Source organism: Trichechus manatus, unplaced genomic scaffold (genome assembly GCF_000243295.1).
Source record: "Trichechus manatus latirostris isolate Lorelei unplaced genomic scaffold, TriManLat1.0 scaffold00229, whole genome shotgun sequence".
NCBI classification, from domain to species: domain Eukaryota; kingdom Metazoa; phylum Chordata; class Mammalia; order Sirenia; family Trichechidae; genus Trichechus; species Trichechus manatus.
Window position 1 is genome coordinate 131758 of NW_004444165.1, and position 17380 is coordinate 149137.

Consider the following 17380-nt stretch of genomic DNA (forward strand, 5'->3'; position numbering starts at 1 on the left):
AGAACTGCTCCAAAGGGTTTTCTAGGCTGTTAATCTTTACAGGAGCAGATGGCCAGGTCTTTTCTCCCACAGAGCCACTGGTGGGTTTGAACAACCGACCTTTCATTTAGCAGCTGAGCACTTAACCAGCATCACCAGGGCTCCTTCCTGTAAAGATTACAGCCTAGGAAACTCTACGGGCAGTTCTACTCTGCCCTATAGGGTCATTATGAGTCTGAATTGACTCGACAGCACATAACAACAAATACCTAAAACCGCAGTCCCTGAGTGGTGCACATGGTGAAATACTGACTACTATCCAGAAGGTCAGCAGTTCGAACCCACACAGAGACACCCTGAAAAACAGCCTCAGCGACTGCTTCTGAAAGGTCACAGCCTTGAAAACCCTATGGAACAGTTCTACTCTGCACACATGGGGTTGCCATGAGTTGGAATCAACTCAACAGCAACTAACATACCTAAAACCAGAATCCCTGGGTGGTGCAAACAGTTAACACGCTCGGCTGCTAACCAAGAGTTTGGCAGCTCACACCTAAGAGGCACCTCACACCCGAGAGGCACCTCAGAAGAAAGGCCTGGTGATCTACTTCTGAAAAACCAGCCCTTGAAAACCCTATGGAGCACAGTTCTAGTCTGACACACAGCAGGTCAGGATGAGTCAGAATCGACTTGATAGCAACTGGTGTATTTTAAAACCTAAAACCAATTCACAGCCCAGAGTGGAGAACAAGCAGTTAACTTACAGTTGCTAAAACAGAATGTGTAGAAAAAAAAAAAAATTGGTCCCGAAAACCAACTGAGATTTTAGGGATTGTTATGCAGTAGAAGCTTGCAGAAGCTAATACACCATCACATTTCCTCAGACCATATTTGAGTCCTAAGGCTGGATATACTTTTTTATGTCCAATTAGATATATGCCCTGGATACTTATTTGCAACAGAACTGTAGGTTGTTAAAGTTTTGAAAATATCTATTCTAATAGTTTCTTTACAGATGAGCTAATTATGGTCCAGATAAATAATTTGCCCAAGGTCACATTAGTAAGAAGCAGAAGATAAACTACGTTCTCAGCTCCTCTCCCTATAAAATGAGCATAGTACTGCAAATTCTGCACCCACGGACCTCTACAAGGTACAATGTAACATGTGTCTACACAAACAGAAACCAGCCTGGAGCAAACTGCCAAGTGCAAAACATACCAATCTTGCATGAAGATGAAGTCTTAAGACTCTTCAATATTATACCATTATGACAATTATACACAAAATTAGAGCATTTCTGAGAATGCCAACTTCAGGCAACACTCAGAATTCTACAGTTTTAACTAATAAAAGAAAAATAAAAGGATTTGCTCATATATACGTAAAGTCAACTTAAATATACAGAAACATTTCTGGCAAACCCACACTGGATTGTGGCCTAGGCAGTGGTATTAAGAAATCTATAGAAAAAGGCACATCGACTCCTAAGTAAGAACAGTGTGGGGGAAAAGGGACATGAAATGAATCCAACAGGCAGAATAGGTGCAGTGTGTCTGCTACTGTCCAGGAGAAGGAGGTAGAATCTAGAAGATGTACACAGTTGGGGCCCTGGAGGGTGGGAAGAGCCTCTTTTGTGGGGAACAATAGCCTAGAAAAGCTAATTTCAAGACACCTACACCTCATTTGACTCCAAACTCATGCTCAGCAAATTACGTTCTGATGACTAGTTTAGTTTCCCATGCTCTTCAAGAGAGGTAGAAAGATGTCTAGGACAGAGTTTTCAAGCATTCCAGTCACTGGAAAATAACATTCCTCCACCTACTACAAATTACCAAATTGACCTTCTGGGTTACATACATCTCCCTAGGTCTGATCAACTTAAGGCTTTGGGGCTCCCAAAGTGAAGCATGGTTGACCTCACCAAGGTAATGCTAGCTGATGAAGCCTCTTCATGGTCAATCTATGGGGTCTTTGCTAAGATGCACAACTTCATCTCACATTCCATCCATTTCAACAGCAAACCTACTGCCTACCTAAACACATCTTCAACAAAGACTTTTCTAAGATTTAAACATACCATGAAAAGTATTAAGAAAACTAATGTGCTGCCCTTACATAAAGTAAATAATACTCTTTAACTAGTTCTTGGAGTAAAAAGGCTAGCGGTTCTCAAGCTCTTCCCAAGAGGCACCTTCACCTACACTGCCTGGACTCCACGGGACCGAAGCAAGGACATGTAACTAACTACACATTACAACTTATGTAAAAGAAGTTCTGTTTTCTGTATATATTTCCACTCTCAATTTTAATTATTTATTTCACACTTAATGAACATAAAAGAACTATAACTTTCCAAAGAAAAAAAGTAATGCCAATGGAGCTTTGAACCTGAATGTTTCTAAAATACCCTCTCTTGAAATTCAACTCACTGAATTAGGAGTCCTGCAAAATCCTTTCAAGATACTTTCATATTCAGAGCTACGTATTTTGCTCTTAGAATTAATATCAAATAACTGCTGATTTGACCATTAAAAATTGCTAAGAAAATTCCTTTTCAATAAACGCAGTCTACTTTCCAATGCCTTCTGTGCCTTATCAAGGGCTGAAGAGATGGACCAGACCACATTCTTTTTTACCAGTTCTCCTCAGACAGACAGATAGCATCAGTAGCCACTTACTCTTTTCAAGTTAGTGACTAATGGGCCACTGAAAGAGACCAAGAATTTTATTTTTATTCTTGTTCCTCAGCCAAAAATGTATTCTTAGCCAGATACTAAAAATACTCTATCCAGGAATGCCTTGTGAAATAAGACTACAGTGCTTAGGTTGAGGATAAAAGATCCTGAGTATGGTCATTATCCCTGGAGTCAGCTCTGGCTGAAAGGTCTGAGTCATTCCTACTACCATGTAGGGCTTCTGATCAGCTCTGTGTAAATCTCAGCGTTGACCAAACATGTCCCTAGGAAACCATGACAACTACACATCTTAAATATATTCCAGATCCTCACTGCTTCCTCTGCACAGACCCTACTGAACAGGGGCCCAGAACTGATGTCCCAGAGGAGTGCTCCTCTTTTGCTCCCATCAAAACTTCTGATGTTTTTTTGGAAAGAAGAAACCACTTACTCTATAAATGTGGCCCTCTAAGGTGACTTAGAGTTTTGTGTTATACCAGGCAGGAAAGCCCTTGTTCCTCAAAACAAGGTCTAAAATCAATACCAGTAGTGGCCCATGCCTTAAAGTAACATTATAAACCTGCGCAGCAGACAGACTGTCCTGTGATCTGTTATCTAACAGAATAATAAGATAATCAAGTTATTACTTTTCTTAAGTAGCTATAACACTAACAACCATGATGATAATAGCTAACATGCACTGAGTGTTCACCACGTGTCAGGCATTTCACAAGAATCATCTCACTTAATATCCCAAAAAATCAAACCAAACCCGTTGCCGTTGAGTCGACTGTGACTCATAGCAACCCTACAGAACAGAGTAGAACTGCCCCATAGGGTTTCCAAGGAGCAACTGGTGGATTCAAACTGCCAACCTTTTGGTTAGCAGCTGAGCTCTTAATATCCCAGCGGCAGTATAAAGTTTATTACTTTTTATAGATGAGGAAATTGAGTAACCTTGCCAGCACCACCTAAACTGGTGTCAGTATCAAAGTGGGATTCAAGCTCAGGTCTATACTACTCTAGTTCTTGAGTTTTGCACTCATGCTAAAGAAAGTAAATAAATAAAATAAAGTAAAAAGAAAATATCACTGAAATTTTGCTTGGACTTCATAAATGAACCTCAATTTTATTAGCATAAAATATCAACAAACGAATTATTCAAATCTTGATATTTCCCCTTGTATCATTTCTTCCAACTTCACATTATTAACAGTGGCAATTAAACTGGACAAGGACAGAGTCTTATGAATATGTAGTCAGCAAGATACTTACATAGTCAATGGGTTTGAGGGATTTGACTTCAGATGTTGGACAACCACAGGAAGTTAGGTCAGCATAGAGGCCTTCTTCTAACACACAATGATTATCAGAAATGTCCCCTTGGTAATACAGGAGCCAGCTAAAAATACAAGCAGTAAGAAACTCAGTCAAAATGCATTCCATTGGCAGTATAGACTCAGCATCATGCTAGAAGCTGTGGAGCTGACCGGTAGCAAGTACCCAGGACCAGTAACAACAGCTACCACTATCATTTATTGAGTGCCTATCATGTGCCAAGCACCAGGCTAGATACTTGACATACATTATTCTACTGAATTCTCAATAATTCTATAACATAGAAACATATGTTCAGTTTTGTAGGCACTAAAATTAAGGCTTATAAAGGTTAGGTAATTTGTTTAAGGTTCATCAACTATTAAATGATAAAGTTAAAATTTGAAATAAGACATCTGCTTTAAGCTAAAGACATTCCTTCATTCAGTGCCTTCAGGTACAGAACCTTGAGATAAAAACCTGGTCATTATCAAATACTTCAAGAGATTGAAAGTTCTTCTTGGGAGAAACAAAAATTTCTATCCTTATTGAACAGTGAGCTTGCCTTCGGTCTGGCTGAAATGAGTCTGGAAAATGAGACTAGCTGATGGTAAAGCATGGAAAACGAGGATCTGATCAGAATCAGAGAATGACTGTGGTAATCAAAGCAGAGTAGTAAAAAGAATTAAACTGGATTTCAGGACAAATAAGTGGGTTATAATTGGTTTGTGATAAACACTGGAAATAAGACAACACAGGAGCAGGGGCTAATTAGAAGACTAGTTTAAAGTTCTTCAAATGAAAACTAGGAGTTCCCAGTCTCTACTGGCTCAACAAAGAAGGGAGGGGAATTGATGAATCCAAGGTATCTTGTAGGAAAAACAGGAAGACTTTGGTGAGTTATTAGGTAGATATTAGAAACAAAGAAAAGAACATATTTTAGCCTTGAGAAACCCACATAGCTTCCAATACATGTGAGAAAGATCCAGTATATTTTCCAGTTGGAGGAACATAAGCTATAAAGTATTTTAAAAAAAAAAAAAAGAAAAAACCACCAAAGAAATCATGGTTCTGACATTCAGTGTGTGCTACTGGGAAATCCTAACTCTGAATCTGGGATCCTCATCTGAAATAGGGAATAGTAAATATTTTAAACAAACAAAACGATTTTTAAAAATTTAGTAGTAATATGTTTGTGTGGATAAAAACACTAGCTATATTTTATAGCATTCTACTATGCTATTCAATAAACATACAACATAAACATTCAAACTATTTAGGAGAAATAATCTAAGAGGAACAATGAGAACGAAAGCATCAAAATGCTCCCAAAGTTAGTGAATCAGCATTCTGGTTTTCTGTACCACACAATGGCCTAAAATACAAATTCAGCAAAGTTACTACAGGCTAGTTAGCAGTTGACCACTGATAAAAACAAAAAAAAAAACATTGTAAAAACACATTGTGTGTGCAAAAAAAAATAAAAATTTAAATGTCTGAATTAAAATAGTTATTAAACAACAGCACAAAACATTCAAGCATACTTACCAACCCCGAAGAACTTTAAAAGAACATGGTGTGAATGAAGTCAAATCAGAAATTTCTTTTGTAAAATCTACACATTCACCTTGGAATCCTGGTTTACTGAATGCTTTCAGCTACAAGAACAACAACACAGCAATAATTAAACACAAAACAACCATTTGACTTTATCACAAAGCAAACGAAAACCTTTAGTTTCACGCACTTATAAAAAATTCAGTAAAATATTAAATTACGTTTCATTTAATATCAAAGAATCTGTGTTAAGGATGATGACATTCTCTTTAAACTCACTTTCTTTCCTTACATGTTTTCAGGAATGTCACCATTTATTTACCATTTTCATCCAACTCTTGCATCAGATTCTGGGCACCAAACCCAAACCAAACCGATTGCTGCTGAGTAGACTCTGACTCACAGTGACCCTATTCAACAGAGTAGAACTGTCCCATAGGGTTTCCAAGAAGCAGCTGATGGATTCAAACTGCCGACCTTTTGGTTAGCAGCCTGAGCTCTTAAAAACTGCGTCTCCAGGGCTCCCCTATAGGGTTTACATACAAGGCTGTAAATCTTTACAGAAGCAGACTGCCACATCTTTCTCCTGTGAAGCGGCTGGTGGGTTCAAATCACTGACCTTTCAGTTAGCAGCCAAGTGCTTAACCACTGAGCAACCAGGGATCCTCAATTCTGGCACAGAGGCCTAGAAAACAAGTCTACCTACCAGAGTAAATCAGAATTCCTCCTCCACTTAACTGTGGTCCTTGTCCAATGTATCCATAATTATTATCACCTACGGTGAGCCCGTGGCATGATAGTAAAACGCTTGGCTGCTAACTGAAAGGCTGGCAGTTAGAACCTACCCAGCATCTCAGCAGGAAAAAGACCTGGCAATCTGCTCCTGTAAAGATTATAGCCTAGAGAATTTTATAGGGCAGTTCTACTCTGTCATATGGGGTTGCTTATGAGTTGAAAATAGACTCTCGAGACTTGATAGCACCCAACAACAACATGGTGAGACCAGGAGTTGCTAGGTGGTACAAAGGATTAAGCGCTTGACTACTAGCTGAAAAGTTGGCAGATAGAACCTACCCAGAGGCGCCATGAAAGAAAGCCCTGGTAATGTTTTCGAAAGGTCACAACCTTAAAAACCCCATGGAGCAGTTCTACTCTGCACACATGGGGTCACCATGAGTCGCAATCAACTCGACAGCAACTAGCAACAACAATGCTGAGACCACATGTGTAAGAGCCAATTTAGCACCAAACACAAAGGAGGTATGGATTCGTATGGAGGTTGGTTGGTATGCCTTTCCTCTCCCCAAGTCTTCCTGATCCACAGTTAATACAAGAGAGAAAGAAAAAGCGTGAACACGTGCCCTAAGTGAGCACGAATGTGCCTGTGAGAGCCTAGGAGCAGATGGCGCAGAAGATAATGATGGGATTGGTGAAGATTTTTGGTGAAGAAAGAGAGACAGCTGTGTCATGTATTTCAGCTTACAGGCTTCAGTTTACTGATAAGAATACCTTCAATGTACAGCTTACAATTAGATATAACTACGTTTCTACTTTAGTCCTTTTGTCAAGGAAAATCCGTGAAATCTCAACTATAATTCCCTTTAGACTAGACATATAATAAGCTGCAATTATAGTAGCCTTGGATCTATAACGGGTAAGGCAAAATTAATGAGCCTTATAAATATTTCATAATACACTGAAGCCTTGATATAGCATGGCTCACGGTTCACACTGCACCGACAGGCCCACACTCTCGCTAAGAATGCACATAACGAACTGCCTGCAGCATCACTCTTTCTCCAGCTCACTGTCATCAAGAACAAGGCTGCTCTGACAATATGATACCCGCCTCCAGTCACCATCCCAAGGGTCCTCTTACAGGCTGATGGTCTCTGAGTTCCGAGGAATCGTTTAATGCCTGTCTCTACTCTGACCTTGCTTCATCTGGATATTAAAGATCGGCCAAAGCCAGAAGATGAGAGCACCAATTCCCCCTGAAACTGACTGAGGGTTGCACAACATGACTTCCTATTGTGAAACCATGCTGTATGTGGAGCATTCAAGCAGTGAGGTCTGACCCAGCAAGTTCTACCATGGTCCTTCTGTTGGATACAAAGGATAGCAAGAGAAAGGGGTCCAAAATGAGACCGACCTCTGGAACAATTCCCTATATAAGAACAATTCTACATATCAAGGGAAACTGCCCACAAATTCCTTAATAAGGACATATATTTGGGTTAGCAGTTTTTCAGACTGTATTTTTTTATCTGAAAGGTTTATAAAACATAAGGCTAAAAGGCAAATGACTTTTAACCTCCAAAAACAGAAAATTTCTCCTACATACGAGTATTTTCAAGTTAAATCAAACTGAAAATAGGAAAAGCCACGAGAGCAGAGACCATGCTATCTTGATCACTACTTGTATCCCATTCGTTGAGTTAATTAATCTTATATTGTTGAGCTTAAGATTTATACTTCAGTATTTCACCATGAAGCCATGAAATGTTAAATCCTGAACAACTGACAATGCAAGTTAAGCGTATTTCAGATGGTATATATAGTAGCCACGTCTAGTTTTTAGTCTGTCTTCAGTCAGAAGAATAAATTAAAATTCAATAAAAATATATACATATAAATGTAATATAAACACACACATATATATGTACATACATATATGTACACACACATACATATAAAACATGTCATAAAATATCTTTTTGATTCAATGGTTTGAAATATTTCCTCAAATTTAAAAAGTGAATTTATTGTTAATCCAAATTTATTTATTTTTACCCAAAAAATGAGATAAAGTATATAGGTCACCTAAAATTAGACCAACCCCACAAAAGTAACACCTCATTCCGACCACCTTATAAATGCTTCTGCATAGAGTAATTCTCATAATAACATTCTGAGGATGGTCCACACAGAAACTATCTCTATGCTTACTAATTATAATAATGAAATAATTTCAAGGTATTCTCTGTCTTGGTAAAATTAAGTCCTGACAAAAGCTAGCTGCACAGGTCACTATGTTGGCTTCCTTTCCAGACTGATGCAGAATAAATGCACAAACAACTCTGCTAGGTTTCTTAGAACCTAGGCAAACAGACGAACGAGAGATGAGTTTTCAAACTCCAGTCATCCCTCCAATCCCTTCTGCCATAGCTCAAGCCCTACCGTTCCCTCCCAAACAAACAAACAAAAAACCGAAACCCATTGCCATTGAGTCAATTCTGACTCATAGCAACCCTATAGGACAGAGATGATGAACTGCCCCATAGGGTTTCCAAGGAGTGGCTGGTGGATGTGAACTGCCAAACTTTTGGTTAGCAGCCAAGTGCTTAACCACTGCACCACCAGGGCTCCCAATCCCCTGCAAATGGTATCATATGAAGCAGGAAAATAAAGACTGAACTACTGTGTTTACAAGGTGCCTTTTCACATATATTATTTCTTCCTCAGAACTACATTTTGAGGCAGAAATTATCACCACTTTATGGTAAAGATTTTTGCAGAAATGCCACTTTTTACTCTGTGATTTGCATTCCTAAACTACACGAATAAAATGTGGTGATAGGCCTTTAATATAAAAACTAAAAACTCAAGAACTTAATTACCGACTAATCATAGAAGCCGTGCTTACTTTGATTCCAGAGACTCAGGATAGCAGAATAAAATTTTGAATAATTTTATTTATTCCAATACTAAAATAACTGCGAGAAACTTTCCTGACTACCTAAACAGGACTTTCTCCAGGCCTTTCGTCCTCCCTCATACAAACATGCTGATTGTTAACAAAAAGTTTGTTTCTATTCTTCAATTACACTACACTGTCTCGTAATGTAGTACTTCCCAAATCAATTATATATTCTACAATAATTCTACTTCCCTGATTACTTATGGGTGGCTTTCTTAGATAAATAGTTCTTCCAGGTTACTTCTGTTCTTTGGATCCTATAAAAATGAACTGGTTATAGTACCATGAAGAAAGTGTTCCCTTTACTGCTCTTGATTCTTACTGATATTTGCCCCAAGCTGTTATATCTTCATGCCCCAAACAAGTTAACAGTAACCAGTACTGTTAGTGATTCTGTGATCACTTGAAAAATCAACAGGACCAAATTATCTAACACAAGACTATATTTGGTTGCTTTTTCTTGGCTAGAATTGTGTGTGAAAAGGAATAGGAGCTCAGTATGAAAAGATATCCAACCTTTTAATTATGTTTGCAAATGGACTTGAAATACAAGATTCTAGGAAAGAAAGGTACTTGGTTGGGTCAAAGCGGGGGATTGTTCAGAACAGAATTCTAGAGAATGGTCCCTGACTACAACCTTCACTGAAAACTAAACTCACTTTAGAAGATTTACATCTGGTGAGATTTCTGATCTGCAGGGCTTGCTTAAGAGAGAGAGACAATGAAAATATGAAGACAATCCACATTCTGTGTGATTTTTGTTCTGTCTGTTTGGGGAAAAATGAAACCCTACCTGCTAATTATGAAAAACTCTGTTAATAAACCTGTGCATTTTGAGTGGGTAATTAGATTTAGTGATTGATCTTCAGCCATAGGGTAAAACAATCTTTTTGATAAAAGGAGATATCGTATCAAGTGTCCCAAATAAGATATATTTCATTATAACATGTTTATATAATCATAACAATATTCTTATTTTCATAAATCTCATGACATACATCAATATCTAGACATATGTATTTTTCTGGCCCTTCCTCTCCCCTAGGTTGCTTGAGGTTTCCCTGAAATCATCAGCATAAAAAAATTCCCTCTCTGACTTGAACTCTTAAGAGATAGATCCTCCTCATTCTTCAAACAGGGAAAATAACTGCCTCATCTGAACACAGCATCTGAATTGCCCAATCTGACTGTCATAGCTACCTGTGAAGGAGAAAAGACTTTCAAGTTACTGGGTGAAATGTACTGCCCAAGACCCATTCGCTTATACTTCAGAAAGTATGAATAAAAAAACCAGTTCCGAAAATTTGGTCCACTGGAAATAGGAGAGCTTTGATACTGGGTAGATAACACTTGTGCACGTGTTATCAAATCTCCAGTTATCATATACTCGTCCGGAACTTTTATTTCACAAAGCAATAGCTGAGCCATATCCAGAAAAATAAATGGGGCCAATTCATTGGGCGTTTTCAGCTGCTTCCTCTCTCTTCAAGTTGGACTGGAAATACTACAAAGAAAACCCTCCCAGAAATCCGCCCCAAACAAGGAAGTCCATAAAAAAGAAGAAGGAGGTAGGAGGGGGGAGAAACAGAACTTAAAAGAATATGACTTTTTATCTGTACTTAAAACTCAGAAATGTGCAGTTTGGGATTATCTGTTTAACTCTTATTCTACTCACATTATTTTGATTCCTATGAAAAGCTACATTAAAAGTCCACAGCTGAAGTTTTGAAAAATTTGAAATAAACAAACTGGCAGGGAGTGTCTCAAAATATAACAAGTCAATTATATTCAGAAAGGAAATGTTCCCAGTAGGCCTGAGCTAATCAGAAAATACTAAAACCTGAAAGCACTATGAACAGAAACATGGCTAAACTAAGCTGATTTAAAATATATAAATACTGACATAAATATAAAAAACATACACATTGAGAGAAAAATACTTTGGTGCAGTGATTAAGCATTTGGCTGCTAACCAAGAGGTCAGCAGTTCAAATCCAGCAGCTGCTCCTTGGAAACCCTATGTGGCAGTTCTAATCTGTCCTACAGGTTGCCATGAGTCAGAATCAACTTGACTGTAATGGGTTTGTTTGTTTTTTTTTTTTTTTGGTTTTAAAGGTAGCAAATGTCAAATATATAAAATTATTCAGTATATTTGGCTTTTTAACACACATATCATCTGACTTGTTCCTTAAAATGAGCCAGAGGAAGCAACGTCTCCTATCCCTTCTTTCTTCTATGGCTGTACTGTGCACACCATACACATCAGGGTATGTCTGTCCTTGATGCGAAAGACCCTAAAAATGTGGTTCAGTCAAGTGGAGTCAGATACTAGAAAGTGTCTCTTTTGTTATTTCTACTAGTGTGACATGACATTTTAATTCTGAATCTGTTTTCCCATCCATAAATGGGGTTAATACCAACCTCACAGAGTTATTAGAAGTGTTAAATTAGTACAATTTCTAGCCCACAATGGGTACTAAAAAAATGTTGGACCCAGAGTATGTTGAATCCTCCCAACTATAAACACACCAGAAATAAAGAAGTAAGACTGCAATTTTACTAGGGTTTTTAAGAAATATTTCATCTAGGTATTAGAAATACATTCACAGAGCAAGTGTGCCAAGACAGCAATTTCTCCATGTGGTAAGTTTCTTCCTCCAGGAAAAGCATAATATGTTGTGCTGAGTAAGAAGGTAACATTGGTCAAGAGGAAACAAAGAGTGGCAAAGGATCGAAATGATCCCAAAGTGGTATGAGCTGTAGAACCTTAAGGAGAAATCAAAAGGAACTGTGACAAATCCAGGCCAATCCACCACTAACAAAGATGGACATTCTTCTACTCACAGGTACCAAGAACAACATAAGCTGCCCTGCCAGGTAGATACACCTAAGTTATCTGAGGGAGAGAATGAGGGTGTAAATGCTTTTAGTAAATAATGTAACAATTATAAGTTAAGAATATTTTTAAACATACCAAATGTGGAGGCTCATTTATCCCAAGTGGTTCCTGAAAAATATGTTAAAACATTTTTTAACTATAGTCATATAATCTCATCTTTTTGAAAGTCATGAAAATATCCTTTGAAAAACAAACAAAAAAATCTGACCAATTTCCTAGATACCTTGAAGTGGCTATGACCCTCAAATAACCTACTGAATTCTCTTATAATCATTTTAGTATTTATTACTATTTAATTTTGAGTAATACTGTAGCAGGAATAAAAACATGCTCCAATGTCCATTAGAGAAATAAAGTCCAAGCTTCCCACCATTCACTTCGTGGTCACCCCTCTTGTTCTGCCCTGTTTGCTATTATTGAAACTGGCTGCACTCTTTCACAACTTGGTGACTCTGCACACAAGGAGATTATCCGTCGTTGTGGAATGTCCTTTCTGTCCCACTTCCCTGCCTGGCAAAACTGCTTTTATCCCTCAGACACCACTCAGTGTATTCTGTCTGTGGCACGGTCCCCAACTCCCCAGTGAGGTTCCCTCCTCCTGCCTCCCCAGCACTGGCTACCCACTTCAGTGTCTCAGTAATCACAGTATAACTAACTGTTCTACCTCTATCTCCCCTAAAAGACAGAGACCCATCAGGGCAGTTTTCTTCATCTTTTTCTCCAGCAATCAGCACAGTGTCTGACATATCAGAAGCACTAAGTAAATACTTATTGAATGAATTTACTGATCAAATTACAGAGCCATTTCATCAATGTGCTAATTATACTTATTAGCTGTCTATGGAGCCTACAGAAATTCATATGATGTTTCATTTTCTTTCTATATACACGGAATAGACTTGAGCAATTCCACCGAAAAGCTTGTTCCACATATTCACATAACCACTGGTGCTGGTTATGTTCATATTTAACTTACCAGTCGGATAGGTCGTATTGACATGATTGTATTATTTGATCCTCCCCAGTCAAAAAAGCATTTATATTTCCCTTTTTCTAAAATGTATTGTTCTCCACAGAAGAATTTCTGCTGGTAGGCAACCCATCTAACAGAGAAAAAAAAAGAACAAAGGTGATGTAGAATTGAACAAGCAATAATCGTAAACACCAAAGAATCTCTCGAGGTTCTCAGGGTAGGGGGACAACTTACACTCCACTTTTAACGTGAATGGATCTTGTTTCACTCCCAAACCCAATTTCTTCCAAATCAGAAATTTCCTGATTTGTAATGTCAATGAACTTCCCACTCTCTAGGTCAGATTCAAACAGCATGATGGAAGATTCTATAAAATTCTAAAAAGAGGAAGAAGAAGATTTAGGAAAGCATATTCATTTTGTTTTATAGACTGCTATATCAGCACAATTTTCACTTATTTGTGGGATAAGAATTTTAAATGATACTAAAAAGAATTTTATAGTCACTATTTCTATGAGTCGGAATCGACGGCAACAGGTTGATTGGTTGGTCACTCCTAAATAGTGTAAATAACAAAAATCCACCTGAAGTTACTTTAATGAAGACAATGTTACATTTGTATCTAAATGAAATTAATGGTAAATTGCTGGGACTACACAGATCTCATACATAATACTAATTTTAAGTAAACTGAAGTCCTACTTCTTATGCCTAAAGAGCAAAAGCTACATGTGAACTAATTTAGAACTCTTCCTTCTTAGGCATTTTTAGCTGTCAAGAGAACAGAAAACCACAGAGAGACCCTAATATATAAAGAATTCAATGTATTATAAAGGTAGCATTATAAATATATTTAGTCAATGATTTGGAAACAACTGGATAACTGCTTGGAAAAAACTAGATCTTTATTTCTCACCATATGCCAAAATTAACCTTACAAATTAAGTTTATATTAAGTAAATCATGAAGAAAAAAGTAAATATACAATAGGCAATGTGGAAACTTGTTTTATAAGCTTAAATGTAACAGGAAAAAATGGATAATATTTGCTTAAAAAAAAGTAAATTTAAAAAATCAAAATGAGGACAGGGAATTTAAAAACTCTTTACAGTCAATCAATGTCTTTAAAACAACGATAGAGAAACTCTAAGACCCAAATAAATAAATCAGCAAAGGATACAGATGATTTGTAAAACAAACAAACAAAAAACCATTAAAACAAATAAGTCTAATTTCACTAGTAAATTAATTCATATTAAAGCAATTAGGTATAATTTCCATTTTTTTAATTAAATTAAAAAAGATCTAAAAGTCCACTTTTGTCAGGGAATACTACTGGTGGGAATACAAATTGCACACACTTGGTAGGAATAGAAATTGGTTAATTATTTCAGAAAATAATTCAGAAATATATAAAAACGACAAACTATTCACTCTTTTACTGTGAAATTCCCTTTTCTGAATTAAGAAAAGTTTCTTAAAGAAACTAAACGGTGGGCAACGTATATACAAAGATGCAATATACATAACAGTGAAAACCTGAAATAATGTAAACGTCAAAAAAATGGTTAATAAATCTTAAACATCCACTACCTGATGGAATATTAAATACAATTTAAAAGGTTTTGGACAACCTAACAGTTAAACACAGTCTATAGTCACTATTTGGCCAGGAGCTTTATGTACATTATTTTCAAAAGAACTACCACATGAAATTATATCATTATCATCTCTATTTTACAACTAAGGAAATTAAGGAATTTGCCAGAAGTCACACAGATAATGAGGGACAGAGCTTCAACTTGAGTTTAAGTTTTTCAATTTATTTATCCTAAGCTCTTAATCACTGTCAGGTATAAATGTAAAGATGGACAGACCAGTACAAAAATGCAAACTTTTAAATACTGGTTAGATTACAAGTATGTAAAAAGAAAACAAAAACTTTTCATAAATGAAAAAGACTGGCAGAAATTAAAAAAAAAAAAAGAGCAGTTATCTTTAGGTACAGGGAAATTGGGCAATTTTATCCTTCATTGTTTCGAAGTTCTATAATATGGGTATTTGTCTGATTAGAAAATACAGACAATGTCTCAGTTATCTAGTGCTGCTATAATAGAAATATCACAGCGGATGGCTTCGACAAAGTTATTTTCTCACAGTCTAGTAGGCTACAAGTTCAAATTCAGGGTTCCAGCTCCAGGAAAGCTTTCTCTCTCTATCGACTCTGGGGGAAGGTCATCACTCTTCCCCTGGCGAGGAGCTTCTTAGCGCAGGAACCCTGGGTCCAAAGAACATGCTATATTCTCCTGGCTCTTGTTTCTTGGTGATGAGGTTCCTATGTCTCTCTGCTCACTTCTCTCTTTAACACCTCAAAAGAGGTTAGTTTAAAACACAAACTAATCTTGTAGATTGAGCGTCATCAACATAACTGCCACTAATCCTATCTCATTAACATCAGAGATATAGGATTTACAACACGCAGGAAAATCACATCAGATTACAAAATGGTGAACAATCACACAATACTAGAAATCATGGCCTAGCCAAGTTGATAGGTATTTTGGGGGGACACAATTCAATCCATGACAGACATGTTAAAAAAAGCCCTCTTCCTCTCTCCCTATAACTTCATTGTTTTTAAATCAATTTTTAGGCCTATGGAAAATGTTCTCAACTTCTATAAGTCTCTGCAATATCACATTTCTCCTTTTTTAAGTTTATTATATAGTCTAAGAATAGACTTCATAGATTCATTTTAAATGAAGAACCAAGGAAAACAGTATCAAAAAAACAAATAAAAAAAAGTATATAAGGAAAAGAAAACTCAAAAAATTCTTTTGCACTTACTACTATTTATCAGCTTTCAAGGATAGTAAACTTGCTGACACAGCTGGGTCAAGTTACATTTGAAACGTTAGGATAAAACATAAAGGCTTTTTACCCGAAAATATTATTTAAAATAATTGCTAACCCATAATTGTGTGCCTTTAATTACCCCTTGAGAGTAAACCTTTGGAACCTGAGAGTATCAACCATCTTCACTACTTTTTACATGGTTCTTAAAAAAAACGTGAGCTGGGTGAATTTATTTTTCTTCATCACTATCACCATCCTCCCTTTCATTAACCTGGAACACCCTATTTTCAACACCCTTTTGCACTTGAGCTATTTTGAGCTCCCCCAAGCCCTGTGATCTAAGACAGGCATTATTTTCTAGATGTGGCAATTAAGGCTATAAGTGACTTGCTTTATAGTCCCCAGAACAAATCTGAAGCAAAGGCAGAAGAACACAAACCTCCCCACTGGTGTATGATGTTTACAAGCTGGGTGTCATCTCAACAAATCTTATTATACTGAACATAAATCTCCTTGCAACCTGAAAGTGCATGACTAGCTCAAGGTGGCTGTGAGGATACAATGTAGTGAGGATGTCCAAAGGGGAGCCCAATCCAAGTCCTAGTTGGGAACCAGTATCAATAGCCATCAACCAGTCAGACTCAAGGTTCTTCAGCAGCTCTCAACTTTTTTTTAATTGTTGTATTTAAGTGAAAGTTTACAATTCAAGTTAGTCTCTCATACAAAAATTCCCTATACTGTGACAGCACACTTCTCTGTTCCACTACTGATTTCCTGTGTCCATTCAACCAGCTCTGGACCCTCTCTGCCTTCTCATTTCACCTCCAGACAGGAGTTGCCCATTTAGTCTCATGTATCTACTTGAGCTAAGAAGCACACTCTTCACCAGTATCATTTTATGTCCCATAGTCCAGTCTAATCTTTGTCTGAAGAGTTGGCCTCGGGAATGGTTTTAGTGCTGGGTTGACAGACAGTCCACGGGCCACTTTCTGGGGTTCCTCCAGTCTCAGTCAGACCATTAAGTCTGGTCTAGTAGCTCTCAATTTTAAGAGACTTCTCCCCTCCCACTGTGGTGACTCTTAACTCTCCATCTCTGCTTCTACTTCTGCCCCTACAACTGCCTGCTCTCTAATGGCTGTTAGGGACACAGGAATGGGCAAGCAGAGATAACACGAAGTATGTCACAGGCTGCTTATGAGTAAAACGGGACAAGGACATAGAATGGATGAATACAGATATGTGTATGCGTGCTGTATTTGCGCACTATCATTAAGAAATAACTTGTGAGACTCCGGCAAGATGGCGGTCTAGGCAGAAGCACCACGCCATCCCTCCACAACAAAGATCCGAAAAACTAAGCCAAACAGAGAATCAACAATCCTGAAACCCTAGAACATCAAATGAAGAGATAAAGAACTCAG

At 37.4% G+C, this 17380-nt stretch overlaps 1 protein-coding gene across 1 annotated transcript in view; it reads right to left on the reverse strand.

The window, feature by feature from the left end:
• The window catches only part of CRYBG3 (crystallin beta-gamma domain containing 3), a 138200-nt gene that overhangs the window by 15180 nt on the left and 105640 nt on the right, over positions 1–17380 (reverse strand). The window contains exons 13-17 of the mRNA XM_023742985.1: positions 13338–13480; positions 13107–13233; positions 12206–12238; positions 5523–5632; positions 3933–4059 (exon numbers count right to left, since the gene is read on the reverse strand). Of these exons, the coding sequence (XP_023598753.1) occupies positions 3933–4059; positions 5523–5632; positions 12206–12238; positions 13107–13233; positions 13338–13480 (540 nt within the window). The remainder of the gene's footprint in view (positions 1–3932; positions 4060–5522; positions 5633–12205; positions 12239–13106; positions 13234–13337; positions 13481–17380) is intronic.